This window comes from Heteronotia binoei, chromosome 21 (genome assembly GCF_032191835.1).
Source record: "Heteronotia binoei isolate CCM8104 ecotype False Entrance Well chromosome 21, APGP_CSIRO_Hbin_v1, whole genome shotgun sequence".
Classification (NCBI taxonomy): domain Eukaryota; kingdom Metazoa; phylum Chordata; class Lepidosauria; order Squamata; family Gekkonidae; genus Heteronotia; species Heteronotia binoei.
This window is the reverse complement of record NC_083243.1, coordinates 144,531,032-144,556,125: the sequence shown is the minus strand read 5'-3', so window position 1 is coordinate 144,556,125 and position 25,094 is coordinate 144,531,032. Positions and strand designations below refer to the sequence as shown.

General features: G+C 39.6%; 1 protein-coding gene across 1 annotated transcript; it reads right to left on the bottom strand.

The window, feature by feature from the left end:
* Window positions 1-381: 381 nt before the first annotated feature.
* TMEM41B (transmembrane protein 41B) lies at window positions 382-24,585 on the bottom strand. The gene is made up of 7 exons (XM_060261721.1): window positions 24,011-24,585; window positions 15,082-15,199; window positions 8,673-8,801; window positions 6,417-6,510; window positions 5,206-5,310; window positions 3,110-3,248; window positions 382-1,208 (listed from the first exon to the last, which is right to left on the bottom strand). The coding sequence occupies exons 1-7, from the start codon at window positions 24,120-24,122 to the stop codon at window positions 1,039-1,041; spliced, it is 867 nt and encodes a 288-aa protein (XP_060117704.1). The 5' UTR covers window positions 24,123-24,585; the 3' UTR covers window positions 382-1,038.
* Between the last annotated feature and the right edge of the window lie 509 nt (window positions 24,586-25,094).

The following is a 25,094-nucleotide window of genomic DNA, read 5'->3' as shown; positions in this document are numbered from 1 at the left end:
CAGTTCCATTTCGAAAACGAATTTTAGCTTTACAGATGATCAGCTAGCCTTCCTTTGCAAGAACTATGTACAAAATATACAATTCATATAAGATTGCTTATGTATGCTTTTTCAGGTGTAAAAGTTGATTTGCCACATTTTTAGGTGTTTCTCATTAATTTAATCTGCAGGCTAATAAAAATGAATGAGGACATGTGCTTGTCAGGGCATGGTATGCACAATACAGACACCCCATGCTTCTCCAGATCAGAGGCGATGCTTTCAAGTTCTGCATGGTTGCGTTACATAATTTAGTCTAAAAACTGATGCATACTTAATCCACTTAATGACATATTTGCAGGAGTTACCTTTTCTCTAATTCAATGTGCACTCACAACTATATACTGATAATTGTTATATTTGACATTGCTGAATAATTGGTTTCATACAGTTTTTGCCATTTTAGAAACAGTTGTCATACATCTGAAATACTGACAAACGTTCAAATTCTAGCATTTAACTGTGCCAGGTCCATCCCCCACATCTGTAAAAGTTATGTTACTTGATACTTTTCAGCATTTCTGTGGTTAATGTAAAAACAACAGGCAAAAAGAAATTCAGGAACATTTACATAATTGCGCAAATTATCTGTCCCTGCACTTCATTACTCAAGAAAACCATTATTCCACTGGGCAGTCCATTATTCTTCAGGATTTATAAACAATGAAGAAATGAACAGAAAGGGGGAACAGGAAAGAATTATTCCCATCAAGTCATCAAGTCACACACAATAATCAGATAAGGCATGTTATATAATCATTCAAATTAAATAACACAGATTAGTTAAAAGAATGTTTCTCATGTTTTTTAAAAAGCTATAGTCACTTTTATTCTGACTGCAATTACTTTGTGCCCCATAAATAAACAGAGCAAGAAGTTCAGAAATATGTCTCTCACAGTTGTCTCCTTTTTTAATTGCTAAAGATCCAATATAAAACCGATCATACAAATAGTGCTGATCCTGAGATGAAATATGGGAAGGAAGATCCAGGCTGGCCCTCATTCAAATTTTTCTTTAAGTTTCTTCTGGAAGACAGCTGGCAGAATAGAGAGAACAGCCAGAATCATGAGGACAAAAACAGAGTTCAAAGAAACAGCTTCACCTGCTGTTGTAAGCTGGTAAAGTGTTGTGCCAGCTTTAATTGCTACAAAAGATGGCGGTGCAACACCTGGAAAGAGAATTGTGAGAATGTATCAGAAACAATGAAAAGCTTCAAAGCAGACTAATATTTTTAACATTAAATCTGAAGCCCAACAAGAAAATCTACACATTTGCTCTCTTCCCTGCCCCTTAACCCCATTTTTTCCATGTTGCAACCTGGTCTGAAGCCGCTTGCATGGGCTGATAGCCTAACAATTTAAGACACAAATTCAGAATCTGTGTCATAAGTGAAGACTCACTTGCAGGAGACATTAAGTTAATTAATGCATACTTAAAACCCTTAATGAAAACACAGGTATTTTATAATCTGCTACAAAGTTAATGATGGGAATCAATTTTCACAGTAGATGTGTGATCCTATGCATATTTATTCAGAATTAACCTCCTTGAGTTCCATCCAGTGAGATTACAATTATAGTCAGAATGTCTTTTGCTCAAAATGCAGCTAGAATGAACACAACCTTTCAACTCTTTATTAACAGCTATTATTTTACCTATTTCTGTATCTCTTATTATCAGATTAACAAGCAGATATATGCTTTTACTGAAGTACTTACATTATTTCAAAAGCTAGGCTTGGTTAGCAAACATTTCCATACCAGGGACCTGTACTATTAGCAGTATCCTATCAAGGTTTTAATCCCTTGTCAAGCTCCCTATTCTATTCAGAGAGTATGTCATCTCAAAGATTCCATCCCAAGGTTTGTTTCACTATTTATAAATTCTAGTTCCTGAACATCTATTTGGAGTTATCTTGTCCCTTAACATTTTAAAGAGCCATCAGCTCCTATGAAAGTAGACCTGGCCTCCAGAGTTCTTGTAGGAAATAATCTCCCTTTAAAATTGACAGGTAGTATCAAGCAGCTGTTTGCAAAGGCCGGCTTCTTCTCTCTCCTTACCCCCTCTCCTGCCCCCTCAAATACTCCAGAAATTCCACTAGAATAAATTTTCATTACTACCAGGAATGTAGTGGTGTTAAAGGCCTTTTGGATATCCTCAAAACAACCTGAAATGGTTGTTTTCAGATATATTTTCTGTTCAATGACATCCAAATTCACCCCCCTAGTTTCAACTCATTTCAACATGAACAAGAAGGTATCTAACAGTGCTATCCTAAGCACAGCTACATGCTTCCAAGCCCAGTGATGTCAATGGACTTTGAAGAGTATAGCTCTGTTCAGAATGGCACTGTAAGTGAAGGCAACTGGAACTCCTGAATAAAGAAAAAAAATCAGACGCCTCCACTTACAGAAAAAATGTAAAACCCCAAAGTCTTTAAACCTTCTACTGCCGAGTATCTTTTGTTATTCGGGAAGGAAGAGTTGTGGCTCAGTGGTAGAACATCTGTTTGGCATGCAGAAAATCCCAGGTTCAATCCCTTGCATCTCTAGTTAAAAGGACCAGGCAGCAGGTGATGTGGAAGACCTCAGCCTAGGACCTTGGAGAGCTGCTGCCAGCTTGAGTAGACAACACTAACCATAATGGACTGATGGCCTGATTCAGTATAAGGCAGCTTCATATGTTCAAATATATTCAAAAAGACCCAGCTAATGATATTTAGAGAAATATGCATCTAAACTTACAGCAGTTCAGTAAATAAATAACCCTCTGATTCCAGAAAAGTTTGCAGGACAGGCAGAAGTATTAGCAGAAGACATGCACAACATGGGACTGCGTGCTTGGAGGCCAGCAAACACCACAAAATGAATGGAATGTACTCATACATCATACAGAAACATACACAGACACAGAACAAGCCAATTAACTACTTACAAAAAAACAAAACATGAAAGTTACTTCATTTTTCTACAATTGTTCAACAGATGGAGCTATATACTAAGGAATCATACAAAATGTAAAACTTGAATTACATTCTTGGAAACCTTGAATATTAATCAGAATTCTTACCAAGAAAAGTACCAATGAAAAATACTTTCAGTGGTACATTTATTACAGGAGAGGTTATATTGATAAACCAATTAGGAAGGAAAGGTGTTATTCTCAAAAATATTATGTAGTTAATGAGGTGTTCTCTGTGCCGTTCAACCTGTAAGAAATAAAAATAATGATTTTTTTAAAAAAAGCCTGTCCTAGAAATTTACTTGGCTAATTCTTATCGCATTAACACTACTTGAAAATTAGAATGAAAATATCTGGCAGATTAAATAAAGGTGCACATTAGCATTATTGTTCCATGGGAAATGGTTATCATGGCTGATCTGAAATAACAGGAAATATATAGTAAATTAAGAAATCAACTAATGTTGGTGGAGGAGCATGTGAGCTTTCTTTTTTCACAGAATCCCTCATAGGCTGTTGAAAAGTTGTGACCTCAACACATGTGCAGAAGAGCTCTAGTTCACCTATATATTTGCTAATGTTGATTTTCTTTAAACACAAATATTATGTTCAGATAGGAATACCATGATCATTCCCACTATTCTAAATATAGCTGTGAGGAACTGGTCAGGGTTAGCTTGGCAGGGTGACTACTATAATTTTTCCCCAGTCACCTTCCCTCAGCCACACACACAGAAATCCTGTCAGAACTAAAGTAAACTAGGCACCCGACAGTTTAAGTTCACTCCTTGCCAATCACACTGAGGACTCCTGCCTTGTGCCAGGTCAAATTCTCCCTCACTAGCATACAGGGTCCACACCTTCTGAGTGCTATTTCCAGCCCCTCACTCCTGTGTGACCCACCCAGCTAGATTCCTAGTCTGAATCTTGGGATTCCCTTCTAGCCACCAGAATCCAATCCTCCTTTCTGAGTGTTTGAGTGTTCTCAGTTTAACTAGGAGTCTGCCGTATTGTGCTGACAGATCCTCTGAGAGAGTTCCTCTCACAGAAGGTGCCTGGTTTTTACTCTCTTCTGACTACAAACTCTCCCACAGACAGAAGCTTATGAGAGCCAGTTTGGTGTAGTGGTTAAGTGCGCAGACTCTTATCTGGGAGAACCGGGTTTGATTCCCCACTCCTCCACTTGCACCTGCTGGAATGGCCTTGGGTCAGCCATAGCTCTCACAGGAGTTGTCCTTGAAAGGGCAGCTGCTATGAGAGCCCTCTCAGCCTCACCCACCTCACAGGGTGTCTGTTGTGGGGGGAGAAGATATGGGAGATTGTAAACTGCTCTGAGTCTCTGATTCAGAAAGAAGGGTGGGGTAAAAATCTGCAATTCTTCTTCTTCTTCATTTCTGTCTCCTCAAGGAACTCAGCCCCACTGGCTGTTCTCAGCTCCTACCAGTTGCTTCAACAATTGATCAGCCTAAGTACACAGTCTTCACTCCTAACTGTTCAGTACTCAAGCTCCAACTGAACTCAATCTAAAACCCTGAGGAGTTTTACTTCCCTCCAAGTGTCTCAATTCGCTACATTTTAGTTACCATAGCTGCAGCCCAGCCAATCATTGCAAGGCTGTTCCCAGCTTCCAGACTAACTTGCCGGAGTCTGTCACAGTAGCATCTAACACTATTACTAGTTTTGGGACATTACTATCTGAAACTAATCCCTACTAAACCCTTTTGACAAGGAGTAGAAAAATGGGCCATTCACATATCATTCCCTAAACTTACCTTTACTATTTTGGAACACACTCCCCAGGGAGATTTATCTGTCTCCCTATATTGAAGTATTTCGCCAGCAGGTGAATTTTTGGGGGGTGTTTCTTCTGGCATATAAGATTTTTGCCTCACATCTGCGTGCACTTAGATGACAGAAACTTGGCCAGAGACAAATTGGTGAGAGATATCTTTTTTGTGGCTCACAATTATATACAGGCCTGTTTTTTATTTGGGGCTTCCCCCTATAATGAATCATTTTAAACCTGCCTGGACCTTAAATAGTATTTCATGTTATGTGTGTACAATACAGCTTTTTAACTGCTCAAATGTTTTAAATTATGTTAATTGTTTTATGGACCCTGACTGGGTAGAAAGACAACATAAATGTGCTTTAAATAATAAATAATTAAAAAACTGTAGGAATAGATGTTTAAGTAACCTTACCTGTTTTGACCATTTTACTGCTTTTTCTGTCAGATATCTATACACGACTGGTCTCCCAACTAAATAGGACAACATATAACAGAAAGAAGCCCCAAGTCCAGAGCACTGCAAATTAATAACAAATATATATATATATATATATTAATTGAGTTCTTCGCAACTACTATCTTCATAAGGAAACTGTCCTTGGTAGACTACCATCATCTGAAGAGCCCCATTGAATAGTACAGTTCTACCCCTCAAACCACTTAATTTCTTTAAACAAATGAAATTAATCAAATGATAGCCACAGGCTGATGGCTTTAAAAGAGAATTAGGCAGATTCATGGAGCCTAGCTCTATCAGTGGCTATTAGCCATGGTGACTAAATAGAACATTCAGAGGCAGTAAACCTCTGAAATACCAGCGCCAGGAAGCAACATCAGGAGAAGGCCTTGGCCTCTATGCCCTGCTGTTGGTCCTCCAGAGTAAATGGTTGGTCACTGTGTGCAACAGGTACTGGACCAGATCAATCATTGGTCTGATCCAGCAGAGCTCTTTGTATGTTTTCAATATCCTTCTGTAGCCATCCTGAGTGTAATTAAGATGCAGTTGCAATATTTATTTTTAAAATGCTGTAGTAAAGGGCAGATCTATACATTAAAAAACAATTCTCCCTTTTAAAACAGTGCCATTTTAGTTTACTTGTAAGGCACTGTAATTTTAAAAATATTCTCCCATGTTAATTGAGCACTACGAATCAGAAAGTGGTATTTTCGTGGTTAGCAGCATATATTAGATTACTAAATAATTCAGCACCTCAGAATGTACTCCCTGTCTGAAACTCTGCCCCACTAACTTAGAAGCCCCTTCCATTCATGTCAAGAGAAAACCTCAGTTGTCCCAACAGTGTACTGCCTTCACTTCTAAATATTGTGTTTCTACTACATGTTTCATTCTTTTGTTTCGATATTAGGATCCCACTTGGGGAAAAAACTAGTCCTGTTTTAACATGTCAGTTATTGGTACTTGTCACCTGGTCAGCTAAATATAAACTTAGGATCACTGTCTAGCCTAACACCCATTAAATAGAAAACTCCTTTGTACATCACTTTAATAACTGCTACAAGTCAGATTTTCAGCTCTGTTTCACAATTATTTCTGCACAACAGATCAAATACCATTAATAAATATTTGGAAGGAGAAAACACATCCCCAGCTGCAATACTTACCAAGCAGACAAGAAACAGAGCTAGGGGAAATGGGTACAGAAATCCTGAGAGTATACTCAGAAATATAGACCCAGGAATAGCAAATGTTTGCAGGCTAGATTATTTTTAGTTAAGGATCAAATTACTCATCACTTATAAACCAAGAATTCAATGTAATTTCCCCAAACATAATTTGTAAAAGTTTTAATCTCAAAAATATTTCCACCACAAACAATTGAAAGTCGAGCACAATTCAGATCTTACAAGTAGTTCTTGATGGGCAAGAACCATGGTGAACTCCCCTCACCCCCTCATGCCACATAGACAGATAGAAGAGGGAAGTCACCAATTACTTGTGACATCATCACAAGTAATTGTGATGGCAGCAGCTGAAGTTTTCCGATTTCACACGAGGGAGGGAGCATTCAAGCTTCAAGTACTTGAAGGGCTGTCATCTAGAGGATGGTGTGGAATTGTTTTCTGTGGCCCCAGAAGGTAGCACCAGAACCAATGGGTTGAAATTAAATCAAAAGAGTTTCCGGTGCAACATTAGGAAGAACTTCCTGACCATTACAGCAGTTCCGCAGTGGAATAGGCTTCCTCAGAAGGTGGTGGGCTCTCCTTCCTTGGAGGTTTTTAAACAGAAGCTAGATGGCCATCTGATAGCAATGAAGATCCTGTGAATTTAGGGGGAGGTATTTTGTGAGTTTCCTGCATTGTGCAGGAGGTTGGACTAGATGACCCTGGAGATCCCTTCCAACTCTATGATTCTAAGCCTGGAAATTCAGCAGGTTCCTACCACAAGAAACAAACCTGGTTTTGTTTGCAACATGTGAATGGAAACTTACTATTTGGAGTACTGCCTATGCTATTTAGGCAAACAGCACCTTCATATCTCTTTAAAGAATGTCTCCATTCCTTTTGAGGATACACCTAAGATGTAAGTGCACACACCTCTGAGAAGTTTGTGAACACCTGTAACATACTTGTACACTTCTCAGAGCAACAACTGACTTTAGCCACCTATTTAGTATACTCTCAGTGGTTAACATAGGATTGCTCCATGCCAATTTCAACAAGGAGCAACAGCTTAACTGTGTTCACCAATGGCTTCAATGGAATGTACAGTCAGTTGTTTGAGCATGTGTCATGACCCACATGGGGGTGCCACCTAATGCTGACACCACTCTGGAATTAGGGTCCTTTGAGAAGGCTCAGAGTACCCTCCCAATCCCTTGCTTTGGTCAAGAAAATAGGCATATAGACCAGGCAGTGTAACAAAGAACAACAAAAAGGTTTATTTTAAAGAGGAAAATCAATAAAGGGGAAATGAACAAATAAGATGCTTTAAAACTATAGTAACGTGAGTGAAGGAAAATAAGCATTAAGTCCCTAACGCGACTGAGCTTAACTGTCCTAGTCTGTTAGGCCCCAGGCCTCGGCCTGCTCAATTTCTCAGAGTGAAAGTCTTCCTCCTAAACAGCAGCCATCCTTCCTGCTTGGCCTCTCAGGAGGAAAGAAGAGCGTTTGTCTCCAGAGAGTGCTTTTAAACATTCTCCTCAGAGCCTACTTGGCTGATTGGCTGAAACCAGTGCCAAGCATTCTGGGGATTGTAGGCTGTCTGTTTCTACTGAGACGCAGGCTCCCTAGGCCTCTGTTTCAGCACAGTACCGATCATGACAGCATGCTTTAAGGTTTTTTGTTGTTTTTTTTAAATCACACCATGACTGTTGAGAAGACTGTGACCATTCTACAACATCCAATCTAGAAAATGTAGAACTAAAGTATGCTGTTCTTTTAATCAGCAATACCAATATGGTTTGCACTTATTAATACTGAATCTCAGTTCTCTGTCTGTCTCTCTGTTAAATTATATTACTATAGTTTCATGGAAGTGTGCTTTGTAGCATAAACTGAAACTGAATGGCAGTTCAATAGCCCTGAATAACCCTGATTTTAATTTCTAAAAATTGCACATCAATCAGCATATGAATTGCTGGCCTGAAATCTGGGAGAGGTCAGCTATGGAGTATGGACTTTGCTCTCCTGGTGGTTTCTTATTCCCCAATACTCACCTGGTGGCATTGGGGGTCACCTGGCTCCTATTCAATCCCCAGTCAGGATTGCTCTATTAATATGTCAACTGCAGTTGATCAAATATGTGCTTTAACTCAACAACCAGGGGAGCTACTATCAACATGCAGGCATAAAAGTATCATAAAAAACTATTTCACACCATATTTCATGAAATGTACATTTTTCATAATAAAAGGATACAAAACATAGGTAGCAAAATAGGCTACTAGTACTTGTACATAGAAGGTATCCTTGTATTTAGAGAGCACTTTTCCTAAGGCTTTAGCGTCATCCATGTCTCTGGGAACCTTTATACATTCTCTCTCCTCCCTATATGCAAAACAAAGAAAGAAAGAATTCAGCAAAATATACAGATCACCAAGCAAAAAACTAACAAAGACATGCTGCATCATGATTCTAAAATTAAGGAGCAGTTTGAACAAGTTTATAGGCTGTAATGGGAAGAAGGTCACAAATGCTATGCTCATAGTGTTTGCTTTGTCTCTTTTTTTGTCTTATTAATCTTTTTATTTTCTCCAAAACCCAAGAACACAAATGAAATACAAACAAAGCCAACAACCACAACAACAAAACTAAACAAAACAACATAAATTAGGATGGAGAATGCAGCTTCCATACATTCAATAATACACAACCTTATATCTTTTTCACAATTATTTTTAACCCCATTTCTCCCAACATATTAGCTTACTAATCTTTTAACCGGCTTCATCCACTAAATAAATTATTTATTTATTTATTTATTACATTCAATTTATATCCCGCCCTCTCCGCAAGTGGACTCAGGGCGGCTCACAACATTATACAATACAATCAGTCCAATAAAACATATAAAACCATAATTTACTTATTTCAGTTTTAAAACCATTCTATGGCACTGCTTCAGAATATAAGCGGTATTGAATTCTCGACTATGATCAAATAACAAGTAGATCCACATACCATTATTTACAATTGCATATCCTATAATAAGGCAACAGTCCATTCCTTAGTTTACATTAATTCTGTTCTGTTCACAAAATATTTGGCAAAAGGAAGAAAAAAAAACATTTCACCCTCTTTCTCTCTCCCCCCCCCCCCATCTCCTTCCTTCCTTTCGTTTCTGGAGGGTTCCGTAATTTTTAATAATTGGCCTGTTAAGACTTTGCACCTCGCCTCCTTACCCATTTTTCTACTGACAGTACTATGGTCTTCCTTCTGAGAAGGACAGCTTCTATTATGAGCTGAATTACCCTTATATGGATCCTCTATTTCTTCCTCTGTATCCAAGGTCTCCATTTCTGTTACTACTACCAATGCATCGCTTGCACCATGTGAAAAGTCTTTTTCTTGCTTTTGTTCCAAAACCTCTTGAGGTCTCAAACTATAAATTACCTGTTCCAGCTCAGGACTAACTAATTTTCCTTCTTTAATCACTTGAGTTGTCTTATCTACCTCCACTATTTGATTCACAACCTTCATTTTAATATCCAGAGGTTTTAAAGACTGACTTAAGCCCAAAATCTCTTTCTTAGTTCCTACTATTGGTTCCTGTAGGCCATCCATTTTTTGAATGTAATCCACCCATCTGTTCTGCAAGATTCACCTGCATCTGATTCAGTACTGTCCTAAAATAAATTTGCATATTATCTTGTAATTCTTTGATCATGTCCTGAAATATTGTACGCCCCAATGATTTTGAAGCACCTAGTGAGGCTGCTGTCTTGACTAACATATTCATTATTTTAAATATTCTATTTTAACCTTATTTGTATTATCCTTATTTGTATTAGTATTCAGGGAAGGGTGTTTTCCTTACTTACTCATCTTGATTGTACGTAAGTAGTTTGGGAGATTGATTATCAATACAATGATCACAAAATATTTCTTAATTATTACTATTATTTACTGTTGCTTATCATTTGTTATATTTATAATAAATTTTTATACTTCCCCTTTCTCTGCTCAAATTCAAATCAAACTACTTAGATCATTTCATAAAATAATAAAATGGTTCAAATCAAACCAACTTGAATTACTGAATAAATTGCTTCTATTTTATAATAATTAATTTCTTCTATTTCATAATAATTGAACACTCACACCCATTCACAAAATCTCTCACTGCCAACCCTCTTGATCCAAACCCTGCTGTTTCAAACTCTACTGCTTCAAACTGATCCAGTCAACCTTCCATACAGATCCTAATGATCTTACACCCACTCCGTATCTCTCACTTACACCTGCATTCTGATATTGTTTCTCTATTTCACTTTCATTCTATTTCACATTCATTCACAGCCATCTGTAAAGCATTTCTTTACAGTCCAGTATATCTCCTAAAAGTTTCTAAAAGCTCCCTAAAGTCCCTGTCTTCTGTCCTTTCTTCTCTCTTCTCTTCTCTCTTCTTCCTTCTCTGGTTTTCCTCCTTTTTGTTTGCTCGTTGTGCTGAAACTTCCAAATCATCAATCGTTTTGTGTTTCGCTTACAACCAGTCTGTCCCCTGCCGAGCACCATCCGTGCGAAGCACACTAATGTATTCGTCCCAATTCAAAGAGATTGCCTTAGCCACAAATATTGTCTTGTCCATCCAGATATCACAGACTACAACTTGCCTGCAAAGTCAGTCTATTTTTACTAAACCTTTAATAAAGTCTGCTGCGCTGTTGTCCTCATTTCTCCGTCGTCTCAGCATCTCTACCCTCCTCTGCTCTTGTCTGCACAATCTCCTTTAGGGCATGATATTCCACTCAACCGTCTATCACTCTTAAGCCTGATATTTTCACCAAAGTATATGACATAAAGTCTGTATTTTACCTTGCTGAGAGAGTCATTTTTGTTATCTTTTTTGTTGTTCGTATATCTTCACCGCCACTTCTCCTCCTCCCCATTATTCACAGCTTCTCCGCCCATTGGCGTCCGCACAATCCGGGCTTCAGGGGTTGTAGGAGCTCAAAAGAGAACAAAAAGTTCCCATTTTTTACTCCTCTTGCCCCCCCTACCTTGAGAACCCCCCAACGAGGGTCCTACTGGGCCTTCCTATTCAAGGAAACCCCCGAAAACTGCATGGTCGGCCCATTCCCTTCAAGAGCAACTGGGAACACGACCACTGCCGCTGTGCCGAATGCAGAAACATGTTTGCTTCATCTCATGATACAAGAGAACCAGTGCAGGAGTGTCCCACCTGCATATTGGCTATGTACCGAAAATGTAATGCATGGAGACCTTAATCAAGAGGTTATTAAAAGACAGGATGTGTATGTTGATGAACTGTTCGAGCAGGTTACATTTTCAGTCATGCTCCTCCCTTTATGTGTAACCAGTAAGTTCATCAGGACGTAGCTTTGTAAATCCTTTAAGTTTAGAGGTACTTCAGCAAATATTCACAAGCAATTTTAGGTGACCAAAATTTCTAACTTCCTTCCTCACCCCTCCAACATTAAAATCAAAGTCATCATGCAAAATGATCATAAATATAAACATAAATTCAACATAAATTAGCTGCTCAAGAATTTTAATAGCTCATAGTAGCAGATGCAGCACTCCTGTTTTCAACAAAAGTCATTTGTAGCAGTTAACTCAGAATAAGAAGCTTGTCTCGTTTGAAAATATATTGGATAAAAAAGTTTAAAGAGAGCAAGCTAGAACAGAACACTGATCTTGTACATGTTTACCCAAAAGTAAGTTTTATTCCCCAAAAGTAAGATTGCTCCAAGCAAAGCACTATAAACCATGTACTTGCAGACAAAGTGCAAGATTGAAGGAATCAGCTACAATATCACAAAGTAAAGCAACTCAAAGAACAGATCATCTTCTAGAAAAGGGAATGAAAAACAGCAAGCAGGTAGAAAGTGAAGAACTTCACAATAAATTTCAACAACTGAAAGGATTAAAGTCTTAAAATAACTCTGGACAAGATAGGTCAAGAGATGCAAGATCACAGAGTAATTCATAAGGAAGGCATTATAAAAAGAACTTTATTTTAAAGGGAACCGGTGAACCCCCCCCCCCCCAAATAAACAGAACATAATATAGCAGAAGAAAAAAGGACAAAAATTGTAGAAAAATCTAGAGGGTCATTTAAACCAAACAGCATGGTAAGAAATCTACTACATAAAGCACCCCAGAGAGCTGATTCTCTAATCTCTCAAAGCCCTTCAAGGAAAGAAATTCCCATTTTACTGCACTGAGCTGGCAGGTTGGAGACTTTCCCAGATGTTCAACTTACTTGTTCTCCAACTCTGTTTAGTATCCTATCTCATTTGTCATTTTTTTTTCATGAATCATGCCTCACAGCATATGGTGTTACAAGTACTAACTAAAAAAGGTGCTGATCAAGCACACGAGGCACTACATATTGTAGAAGCATTTCAGAATAAAAGGAACACAAATGTATTAAATACAGAGATTTAAATGGGGGAAAATATAGAAAACAACTGACAAGGATCCATTAGCACTAGGCCTTTCCAAAAGCTGAAATGACTAACAAACCATGTAAAGAATGAATGCCTCAGTTTATCTACAGAACTGATGTTGGGAAAAATTTATAGAACTCTTAGTAAGTACAAAGGCAAGGTCCACAGACATGGCTGTATTACAAAAATGCAAACCAATTTCAGTTCTGCTGAACTGTCAGTGCTCCTTATCAAGCAGCTCTGGATACTTCTAGATCAGTATTTCCCATTTGCAGGGTTGTGACCTGGTACCGGGCCACAAAAGCCTTTCCCTCCTTCCATTTTTACTGGCTGAAACTTTTCTGTTCATCATATTGTTGTTGCAGACATAGGAGCTCTGCCAATGAAAAGTTGGCACCCCCAGTTGTGGCCTTCTATGAGATTTCTGTGTGAGTGAGTGAGAGTAAGAGGTGTGGGGCAGAAAGAGATTATTGGAGATTACTGCGGTATATCTCAACAGCATTGGGAGATGGTACTATGAACTTGGCACCATTTTACTGGTCCTGCTTTTAACAGCTGTCTTGACACCAAAATTAAACTCCTCCTGTAGATATTAAAAAGGATGAAAGTAGTTCACTGGCTAAGTATCTGCACAACAGGTTGCTTTTAAAGGCATGGGAAACAGCCAGTAAAAAGCTGCAAGTCTCTCATAAATATCCTTTTTGGGATAACTGCAGAAAAGCTTGTATGAACTTCATATAACTTGAAATTAATTCATTAATTGCAATACAATTCTCTGCTACCTTTCACAGCAATTTCCCCATGTTTCAACCAAAGAAAAGTATGAAAAATAGCTGTCAAAAGATTCTCTTGAAACCAAGCAAGCTTGGTTGTAGCTTGAGGCAGGGTTCCAGTAGTAGCAGTTGAAGGAAGGGCCTACTAAATGTGTCAGCATATTTTGAGGTAGAGCAGCTTGCCAGGACCCAGTGTGGGTGGTACACAGTGCTGGCATTCCTGATGGCAATGGCAACAGCACTCCTAATTGCATACACTGGCCAGTGCTGTTGAGGAAGGGATGTGTAGGTGGTGCAGGCAATTGAACATGGGCATTAGGAGTGCTTGCAAGCTAGAGAAGAATACACAAACAGATAGGTGCATGCAGGTGTGGGGGTGAAAAGAGAGTACCGCCCACTTTTCACCCCCATTTTGGCTCAGCATGAGAGTCAGAGAGATTTTTCTGAAAATGAATTTACTTCCGAAGAGGCGGCAGGTTTGGGGGAATGCCCTGGAAGTGACATCACAGGAAAAGGTGGAGTTTTGGTTCAGTGTGCCCCAGAAGTGACATCACTTGGTCCTTGACACCACAGGAAATGACATAATTCCTGTCTCCCAGCTTCACCCCCGAAGTCTCCTGGTTCCACCCCCAAATTTTAGTGAGCCATGAAGGAGAAGTGTAAAAATAACCAGGCCATGGGAAAGAAAAGTTTGGGAAACCCTGCTCTAGATCTATGGAGAAGGAAAAAAGACAAAATTCTCCAACAAAGAATTTTCAATACTTTTACAACCCCTTTTGTGGCAAACCTCTGACAGCTGAAGTAGTCAAATCGAATAAAATAAATAAATAAATTTTAACTTTGTTTGTATTTACAGTGTGTATGAGCAGATGTACCCAATACAACTGACAATTGCTAGCATTTGCTTAATACAGCCAATAAGAGAAGTCATAATACACAACAGATAGTCGACTTGATGCGCCTGTTTCATTTCTTCAGAAAAGAGATTGTCCACGCTGAATGCATGCCCGCACAGACATCACAGTCAGCAGGTGTACTGCCCATTTAGCACTAGCTGGAGTTTCCAGACCAGGTTCAGGGGAAAGCCTGCATAAAGCAAGTTACAGTAATCAAGCCTGGAAGTGACTAGCCAAGTCCGGCGGGGTGGGAGAGAGATAGTTGCCTGATCTGCTGGAGATAATAAAAGGTCGATCTGGTAAATGTGGTGACCTGGGCCTCCATAGAAAGTAAGGCATCCAGAATCACCCCAGGTTCCTCACCTTTTGGTTCAGTACCAGCAGTGCCCAGTCCAAGGCAGGGAGCCTAATTCTCACCTGGGGAGTTATATACTCTGACCTAAAGAAGCAAACACCAGGATCCTCAGATATTCTTATTTTATGGAGATCCCAAACATAAAATTAAAACCATTTGTCCAATACTTACTCACTAAGATGTGGAAAGTTTTTATACACCAGATACATAACAAAGGCAGCTGATAAGAAGATAGACACCAAGATGAGAAGTGACATTCGTGCAGAGCCACCTTCTGTGTGAGCCTTTCCTGAAATAAAACAAAATATAATGTTTTGAGTAATGAATGCATCAACCTGACAAACTGATTCAAGCTCAGTAAACCCTACTTCTTAAACTTCTTTATATCTTTAACAGTAGTGGTAAGTGGGGGGAACGAGTATATCACAGGCTGTTGCCTCCACTGACAGGTATTAGAAACCTGTTGTTGGTTACCAAGATGCAATGGCGACTTCAATCAGCCAGGTAGCTGTATAACAGAGGGATGGCCAAACTTGCCTAACATAAGAGCCACATAGCATAAATGTCAGATGTTTGGGAACCACAAGACATGAATGCCAGATGTTTGAGAGCTGCAAGGTAGGAAGGCAAATAGATGGGGGAGAGGAGAGATGGAAAGAAAGCAACTTTAACTTTAAATGCATTCTCCAATCTACCAGCTGGCTTGGCAAAGTGATTTAAAGAGAGAAATGCCTTCTCCAAGCCAGTTGATGGGGTAGTGGAGGCTTCGAGAGCCACACAATACGTGTGAAAGAGCCACATGTGGCTCCCAAACCTCAGTTTGGCCACCCCTGGTATAACACATCATATGGCAAACTGGCTAGTTTACCCACTGAAGAACAGTAATAATCCCAGAGTGTTTACTGCAACTGCTAGTGTCATAATTGCACAATGAGCAGAGAATATTCCCACTTGTGATATTACATGGTCATGAGCTGGCAGAATCAACAGAAAGATGATGAAACATCCAGATAGTTGTGGATGTTTTTTAAAGTTCTGTTGTTAGCCTTAAATTCAGAGCCATTATCAAACACATTTTCAAAGTGTTACTGCTTTTTTTGTTGTCTAACAACAGGAACACCATTTTTACACCTTCTGCTTCTCCATTTTCATTCCTTTCCTTAAAATTAGCACCTTTCAACTGCCACAGAGAGAAATCGTGTACAGAGTTGACAGATTTATCTATGCAAAGTGAACCATAAAGAATGCATATATGTACCCCCCAAATGCTTTCTGAATGACGGATCTATTAATGTTTCAGATATAAAAAATCTGCAGGAAAGTATGTTACTATTTCTGATTAAGTCCCCACAAAAGCTCCTTTGGATCAAAGCTCCTGTGCAAATATAGTGATGCTTCTGTGCATGCAAATATTTGCTTAGACCAACAGTACAGAATGGGATTTGCAGCCTTTAAACTGTTTATGTTGAAGAACCAATACTTACACTAAAACCTGACATTTGTAAGTTTAAGCAATTTAACATGCAGCTTACTAGCTGGATAACCAAGAAATGGCTGTATAAACTGTTATCACAGCCAAATAAGAAAAAGAATTCAACCCATCAGAATCTGTGTAATATTACATGCATTCAGTTGTTAACCCCAATAGCAGCAGTAACATAAAGAGTCCTGTCACAACATTTATCTCTTCTCTTCTCTAATTTATCTCTTCTCTAAAAATCATGTTGTTTTTTTTAAAGCAGTAGTCATTTGTTCTTGGAGGCTAAAAAATAAAACATCAAATGATCATGGTTTCAAGTGTTACAAACACAAGGGAATGTTACATGTGCAACACTTTTTAATCTTTTAGATTTACATAAAAATGTAAGAATATTTGGCATCAATTCTGGTGCCACTAGATCAGTCTTAAAACAGCAAACACACATTAAAGGTGAGGTTTATGCACTGATGTGCCAGCATGTCATCATAAACAGAATTGTATCTGTGCTCAGACTGATAAGCAACATCTACACTTAGGATCAAATGTCCTGCCATAACACAGTGGGCAACTGATGGATGTGCAATCATAAACCTTAGAAATAAGCAGTGTATCTGCTACCTGCTATATGCAACCTAGAGACACACTGCTAAACCAGACGGACATATTTTTTCGAGATAATTTTATAGATGTTTCTGCCATTTTTAAGAACATTGTTAATGTTCTTAAGATAATGTTAAATAGTTTCATTTCCCTGTTATTTACTAGTTTTAACATTTATTCTCTAGTAGCTAAACAAAGCATTAAAGTACCCAGTGTATTCAGTTTTGCTACCATTACAGTATTTCTTACACAAGCAGTAACTCATTAAGATTCATTTTGAAACAATCCTAAACACTATTTAGATAACTCCACACTACAAACAAAGAACTCTGGGTGAACTTTTACTGACTAAGTACACCTGAAATTAAAGATACTTAGAAGTACAATTTGGAATATATACTTCTATCTCTGTTCCAGTGTAGAAAAAAGTCTCAATATAACAAAGATTTTGGTGCAGTGGCTTTATCACAAAAGTACATCAAACTAGACCTTAATTTTAAAGTGACTGTGAAAAATTCAACATTTCAGATGTCTTTGATCCAAGTAACTTCACTAAAGCGAAACAGACTGAATGAGCCAGAGCAAAGAAGCATCATCATACAGGAGGATACAACATTTCCTCCATCCACCTACCAACAATTCTGAAAGATAAATTGTTACAGCACAGACATAACATTTCCAGTTGCAACTGTACTGCAAAATTATGGCAATTCTTGGTGTGTTGAAAGTAATTACTAAGGATCCATTCTAAGAAATAAAATACAGCTTTATCTATTACTTTACTACATTTACTACTACTTTACAATACATTTACTTTTTACTACATTAACTACTCAGAATACAAACGCTAGCCATATACTGAAGACAAGTAGGAATTTAAAGGATACAAATGATGCTTCTAAAAACTGTTTTGTAAAGATAAGGTTTTGGCTAACCCCTCCAGACTTTGGCCTATTATGCATGCACAGCTTATTATGCATGCACACCTTTAAGCTTAACTTCAAATTCTGTGCCGGTCTTACACACCATTCTTTTTCCTCCATTGTATTTATTCTGCAGCTACAATTTTAAAAATGCACTTTTCTAATTTCTTGTGATGTGGAGGGTGGCATCCAAAGTTTTTTTTAAATTTAAGCAATTGCCCTATCACAGTAGTGTCCAGCAAGCACCTTTATTTAAATCTCCATGGTTCAAGTTTTGCCCATGCATTTTAGCATTAGTTTGGTGAATGAAAGGAAACACAAAGGAACAGAGGCAAAGGAGGAAAAACCAATGTTGAAACTGACAAGACTATTTTTGAAACTTACAAGCAGCTTTTGGCAAGCACTAGGGGATTCTCTGCTGTGTTATTGGCCACTGTGAAAAATGGGAAAGAGTCACACAATCTCATATGCATCGAGTGTACAGAATGCACGGTAGAACCCAATGATGCTGACATTACAAGCTTTGAGTGTTAGCAGCATGTGTATGTGCGCCAATACAAAGTTGGCTCCACCACGCTTCACAAAGAGCTGCAATTTGTATGGGAGAGGAGTTCTCTGGCAGAAGATCTAGAGAGGTTTTTTTTTAGTATTGTGCCACTAAATTGACAAGAAAAATGGAGGGTATTTTCACCAATATCCTAGTACAGGGATGTCAAACATTTGTTATGAAGGTTGGATCTGAAGTAAATGAGACATTCTTGGACCGGGCCTTCCATGTCATAAAATTTAATGCCAGATAGCAGAGATATAAACTTTATAAAGGACAGAAACACAAACATTTTTTAAACTTAAAATTAAACATGCTTAAAACATTAGCACTCTTGCAATATTTTGTTTATTTAACAGTCTCTGATAACTGACACCTCTTGCTCTGAATTACTGCATCAAAATCTGCAGATAATATCTGTGCTGTAGCAATCTTGAGTATGCAGTTCAGGTGTTGTTCAAGTGTGTATCTGTAAGTTGCAAACCTACTCTTGATTTATTGACATTCATTACAGAAATCTCATGGACAATGCTTTGAGCCTAAGACCCAAAGGAAAATGTTAAATGGCTGGGCATTGTGAGTTTTTGTACAAAAGTTGCTTCTTGTGCTGGTCAGCCAATGGAGAAAATAGAGGTTTGCTCTGTAGCTTGATTGAGCAAGCCTGAGAAAGCAAGCTGTGATGCAGAAGGAAGCAGGCAACAGTCAATTGCTCATGGGCCTGATAGGCACCCTCCAGAAGCCTGATCCGGCCCACAGGATGGATGGTTGACACCCCTGCCCTAGCACATCTCCACAGTAATGCTTCCTGCCCTTCCTTGTAAATTTGCATGGCTTTCTCTTTGTGATTATCAAATTTGATCCTGCATACTGGTTGTGATCTTGGCAATTTTTTAGAGCCTGTCCTGTGTGGACTGCACTCTGTCCTACAAATGGATTGATCCCAAGCAATTCTTTAGTTCGGCAGTTTGTAATAGGTTCATGTGGCTCAGCCATCATTTTAACATTAGGCTTCTGGGGACCGCTAAAAGGGTCCCACCCAAACTTTGTTCACCAAAGCATTCAAGGGAAAAACGTTTTTCAAAACTTTAGGCTTCCCATCCCAATCTCTCTTTACAACCTGTGTCAATTTCATTCTGTGCTGATGATTCCTGCCCCTCCGCCTCGCTTAAATCCTTTTTTTTTTTTTTTGCACTAGGGATGCTGCCATTTGCCTCCTCTCCAATCCCCCTTTCATGTCAATACTAGCAAGGAACTAAACTTAGCACAACTCCTTTTAAACTTTATTCCTGTCATTTTAATTTTTTAATTCAGCAATCCAAGACTAGCCATAGTGTCATATTGCAGTTTGTAAAAGAAATAAATAAATAAATAATATGAGAAAAAATAATCAATGGGGGGGAGAATGACAGAAAGTGCAGAGTGGGCAAAACTACATTTATGTGGGTGGGGGAAGTGACCTTCAAGGGGCAGCAAAAGGCAGGGGGGGAATCCAAGGGTATCTGTATGCTTTGAATTACCTTCGGCTTGGAAGCAAAACAAGGGAAAAATCAGCACAAAAGAAGAAAGCCCAAGGAAACAGTGACTAGAAAGTAAACTAAGCTGAAGGGAGAAAAATCAATACAAAACAAAAAAAGAAAACCCGATGGTCATTCTCTGTAGCAGTTACAAAAATGCAATCTATTAAAAATGTTGATCAACTTGACATTTTGAAGCATCCCGCATGTTGTGAGTCAGTCTGCACCCAGTTACATTGAGGAGGTGTACTCAGGAGCCAAAGAAGAAGAGCCAGCTACACGCAATCCTGAACCAGCAGACAAGCAACAGAAGATCAAGCTGGCTGATAATGCTCTCAGCCCCTCCTATCTCACAGGGTGTGTGTGTGGGGGGGGGGGGGCGGAAGGCAAAGGAGATTGTGACCACTCTGAGATTCAGAATATAGGGCAGGATATAAATCCAGTATCATCATCTTCTTTACAGCCCACAGCCATGGCAAGTCAAATTCTGAAGCGGGAAAACCTTCAGCAGTTGCTCTAAGTCCACCTGGCTCTCCTCAACCCATGCAGGCCCAGTGTCAACAAAGCTCCAAGAAAAAAGGAGGAGTGCACACCTCATGAACCAACATCAGCTGTCAACTGAGGTAACAAGTAAGTAGTTGCTAGATGACTGCCAGATAGTTGGCTTGTTAAGGTCTAGCTTAACAAGCCAAATAGCCAGCTCTCATTAAGGTTTGGCTATAAGATGAGCCTCAGAATGGCACTTGAGTGTGGATTCAACAAATATAGGTGAAGCCTCTGCCACCTGTCTTATTCCTGTTTCTGGAACTTTGGACCCTAGCCTGGACCTGAACAACCCACTTCTCTGTACCCCTGGATATTGGACTGGACTTTACTTGCTTCCTGAACTCCTTGACCTTGGATTGGACTACACCTGTCTGCTCTCTGTAACCCATGACTTTGGACTGGACTTTGGTCGTGCTCTTCTGGTTTGACTTGCTTGGCAGCAGCCCTGCTTCCCAGTAGAACAGAGCCAGTACACCACATCTCTGGACCTATTAGTATTTGTCTCAGTTATGTGTTAGCTATTAGCTTCAAAAGCTTACTACATAGATGGGAAGAAAGGACCCATGTCAGCCTTTGTTTTTGACTCGTTTAATTTTCTATTTTCATTAAGAAATTAAGACATCAATTATTTTCCACAGGATAGTCAATCAGGTTTCAGTGAGCTGGCTGTCTATATACCAACACAAGCAGCTCTTTTATTCTTGACAATGTTACCATGCATTGTCAAAAGCTTTTTATGACCATTTATAAGAATATTAACATCAACTAAACTTGTTTGTAAAAACAACTTATTACCTTCTTCCAAGCTCTTTGAGAATAACATTGGCCAAGGGGTCGTGTTTACATGTAAAAAGGATGATGGACTGCACTTTTAAAAAGTTTAAAAGTGCTGTACAAACAGCTGAAGGTCTGTAAAGGGTTAATTCTTCACAGAAACAGAGAGCCTTGAGCCAGAAGCTGTTCCAAGTGACATGATTGGTTAGCATCAGTTGAGCAGAGAAAGACTTTGGAGTTGAACACTGACAAGGAGAATTCATTTGGAATTCAGGCTTGACTGACAGTAGTTTAACAGGAGAACTGCAGAAAGCTGGCAAGGACAAGTGGGTAGTTAGATAAAGACTCCCATTCAGGCCAAGAAAAAGGGATAAATCTTCTAGAGAAGGGAAATTTCTAGCTCTGATGAGTGCAGAGATCCCCAGTCCGGTGTGCTTGGAAACTGCCTTTAGAGTCCCTAAGAGTCAGTTTAAAAACTCGAGATAAGTACTGGTGTTTCAAGAGAAGGTGTCTGGGTACTGGAAAGAGTGCATCAACCTTCTGAAAACCAAAAGAGTCAGAGAATACTCAAAGAAAGTGTACTGGAATGTTTAAGAAACACTGGGACAAAAGCCTCTCAACAATTTTTTAAAGTAACTCTGAATAGAAGAAAAGAAAAGATTGTATTTATACCCCACTCTTTACTACCCGAAGGAGTCTCAGAGAGGCTTCCCTTCCCCTTCCGTCCCTACAACAGACACCCTGTCAGGTAGGTAGAGCTGAGAACTCTCTGACAGAAACTGCTCGAGAGGAACAACTGTGTGAGAACTTGTGGCTGACTCAAGTCACATCAGCAGGTGCAAGTGGAGGATTGGGGAATCAAACCTGGTTCTCCCAGATAAGAGTCTGTGCACATAACCACCTCACCAAACTGGCTTTAGCTTAAGGAACTGTCATTAGCCTGAAGCATAAGAACTAAATTCTATGCGTGTACTGATTTTACCTCAGAGTTATCTATACTGAGTTACCTCAGAAATTTTACCCCTGATTTCACCTGACCTTTCTCCTCTATGTTGAATAAAATATTTTGTTAATTTGGAATATAAAAAATTCTTCACTGCCATTTAAGTTGTATAAGTTAAAGGAGGCTCCCATTCCTTCCCTCAGGTTCCTGGGCTGAGCAAACAGCCAAAACATTATAGTGTGACAAGATGAGACAGCCAGAGTTCTTCAGGAAAGAAAGAGCAGGGCAGGTCAGTCACAGAAGTGAAAGAAAAATGGAGGGAAAACCTTGCCCCTGAGGGAGGGAAGTTAATAGATGATGCCCACCATCATCTGTTAGATGTGTGAAAAAAAATGGTGATGGGATCCATCTTCTATCCTATAAATTTAAGACTCTTCAGGCAAATGCAGTTGATTGATTTCTTGAGTTTGATGTATCAATTGTAAATACAAAGTTTACCTGAGAGCAGTTCCCACCCACCAAGGTCAGTGGGAGCTGTTCTACTGGGACCACTTCAATTGTGTGACTTAATAATGTTCAACCTGCAGGAGGCAGCTACCAACAAGCAGCAACATGTTTTTTGCACTAAGCACTAGGTTGCTTACTTAAATGACCTTGCCAGTCCCATCAGCCAAACAGTGACCTTCACACATTAAATGCGCGTTATCTGTCAGACCCAATATGGTATAGCACTCAGTTTGGGACTGGCATCTGGCAGGCACAGGTTCAAATTCCCACTTCGTTATGGAAGCTTGCTGAGCCGCCCACACACTCTCACCCTAACTAATCACTCAGGGTTGCTGTGAGGATACAATAGAGGAGAGGAGAATTATGTAAGCTGCTTTGGGTCCCCACTGGGGATAAAAGTGAAGTAATGATACGAAGTAAAAATTTTAAAATATTTGAAGTGCTGCTTGACGTAGGAGGAGAGTTCTCAGAAAGAAATCAGTTCAGCAGACATAATGATCAACAAGACAACCAAATGGAGACTTCAATCTATTTTGAAATTTAGCACATATTGCCCTACAAACTGTCACGTGTGCACCCACATAGATGTAGTCCAGGCCTCAGTCCCAAAACATGATTTCAATATCAGAGCTCTGTTTTAAATGTGTAGAACTAAGAAGAGAGTCCCCTTGAACTTAGTGCCTGAAAACCTGTTATCAACTCATCATGCGTGACGAAAGACTTCTAAGGCAAAGGATAGATCCAAGTGGGCAGCCGTGTTGGTCTGAAGCAGTTGAACAAAGCAGGAGTCAAGTGGTACCTTTAAGACCAACCAAGTTTTATTTATACCTTAAGCTGATCCCCTCGTCTGATGAACTGTGCTTAGAGAGCACACGAAAGCTTACGTTCTAAATAAAACTTGGTTGGTCTTAAAGGTGTGACTTGACTCCTGCTTTGTTCTATGGCAAAGGGTGTGACTTCCAGGCAGAGTCGAATACAGTAACGTCAGGACTTTACACAACATTAAGCCCCATTTAAATCAGGTCCAACAGGGCTCATTTCACAGCAAACATGCAAAGGAATGTGGTGCAAGTGTTAGTTCGGAGCATGCCCATTTTGCTCCGACTCAACTCTTCCTCATTATCATATATCCCCCTTTACATCCGATCTCTGACCCCAACCCGAGGTCTTCTAACTCAACGCAACCTGCTTCATTCTAGCGACCCGCCCGCTCAGTTTTCCCGGCTTTCCCTGACACACGTACAGAAGCCTCCCGCCTCCCGTCACCTGCAATTAGCTTCTGACGCCGTTCCATGGCAGCTTCCACTTCCTGCGCTGCCAGCACCTCCGTCTCCGACTGCTTCGCAGGGCCTCCTAGTGTCACGGCCGGCTGCGCCATTGACCCTTCACCGACAGCCTAAGCCGGCCGGCAACACACAGGCCCGGATCAACCTTTACCGGCGCCGAGAATCGCGAGAGGCAGCGAGATCCACGGCCGCCAAGCTCCCACCCGAAGGCGCAGGCGCAGATTCAATGTAAGCTCTTTCGTAACAGACACCCAATCAGTTTATTCCGCAACGGGGATGCTGCTGCGCGTCTTCTCTAGTAGATACGGTAAAGTACCGTGGTAACACCGGAGAGAGATTGCGTTCTACCCGGATGGTTCAGTGTATTTATCCATCGCGGCCTTGAGCTTTTCATGTTAGTGATTTAAGTTCTTACATTTTACGAAGTTTTGACCTCACTTGCTGTAATTTGTCTTCATAATCTTTTATAGTATATGAGCCCCGACTGAAGATACATTCCATGTATCTGGTGAAGTGTTAAAAATCAGGGCTTTTTTTTTGTAGACAAAGCCCAGCAGGAACTCTGGCATATTAGGCCACACCCCTTATACCAAGCTAGCCGGAACTGTGTTCCTGTTCAAAAAAAACCTGCAGATACTTACGCTAGCATAAATAGACTATGCAGTTCACTGCCTAGAGCCAAACCCTGTGGTACAACCTGATTTGTTATATTCCTTTGTTCAAGACTTTGCACATAAACATAAGAGTTAGGTAGGTAACCATGTTGGTATAAAACAGCAGATCAAAGTTTGAGTCCAATGGCACCTTCAAGAGCAACAAAGTTTTATTCAAAGTATTTGCTTTCATGTGCAGGCACACTTTTTCAGATACAATGAAATGGAAGTTACCAGTCCATACATAAAGGTACTAGAGAGTGGACAGGAAATTAGCATAAGGCATAATGAAGATATTTAACAGATGCAAGGATCAAACAGGAATAACAAGCTTAGGCTACCATTTGTTTGGGTTTAATTCTGGGGGGAAACAGTGAGGGAAGTAAATATGTCAGAATTGGAGATTGATGA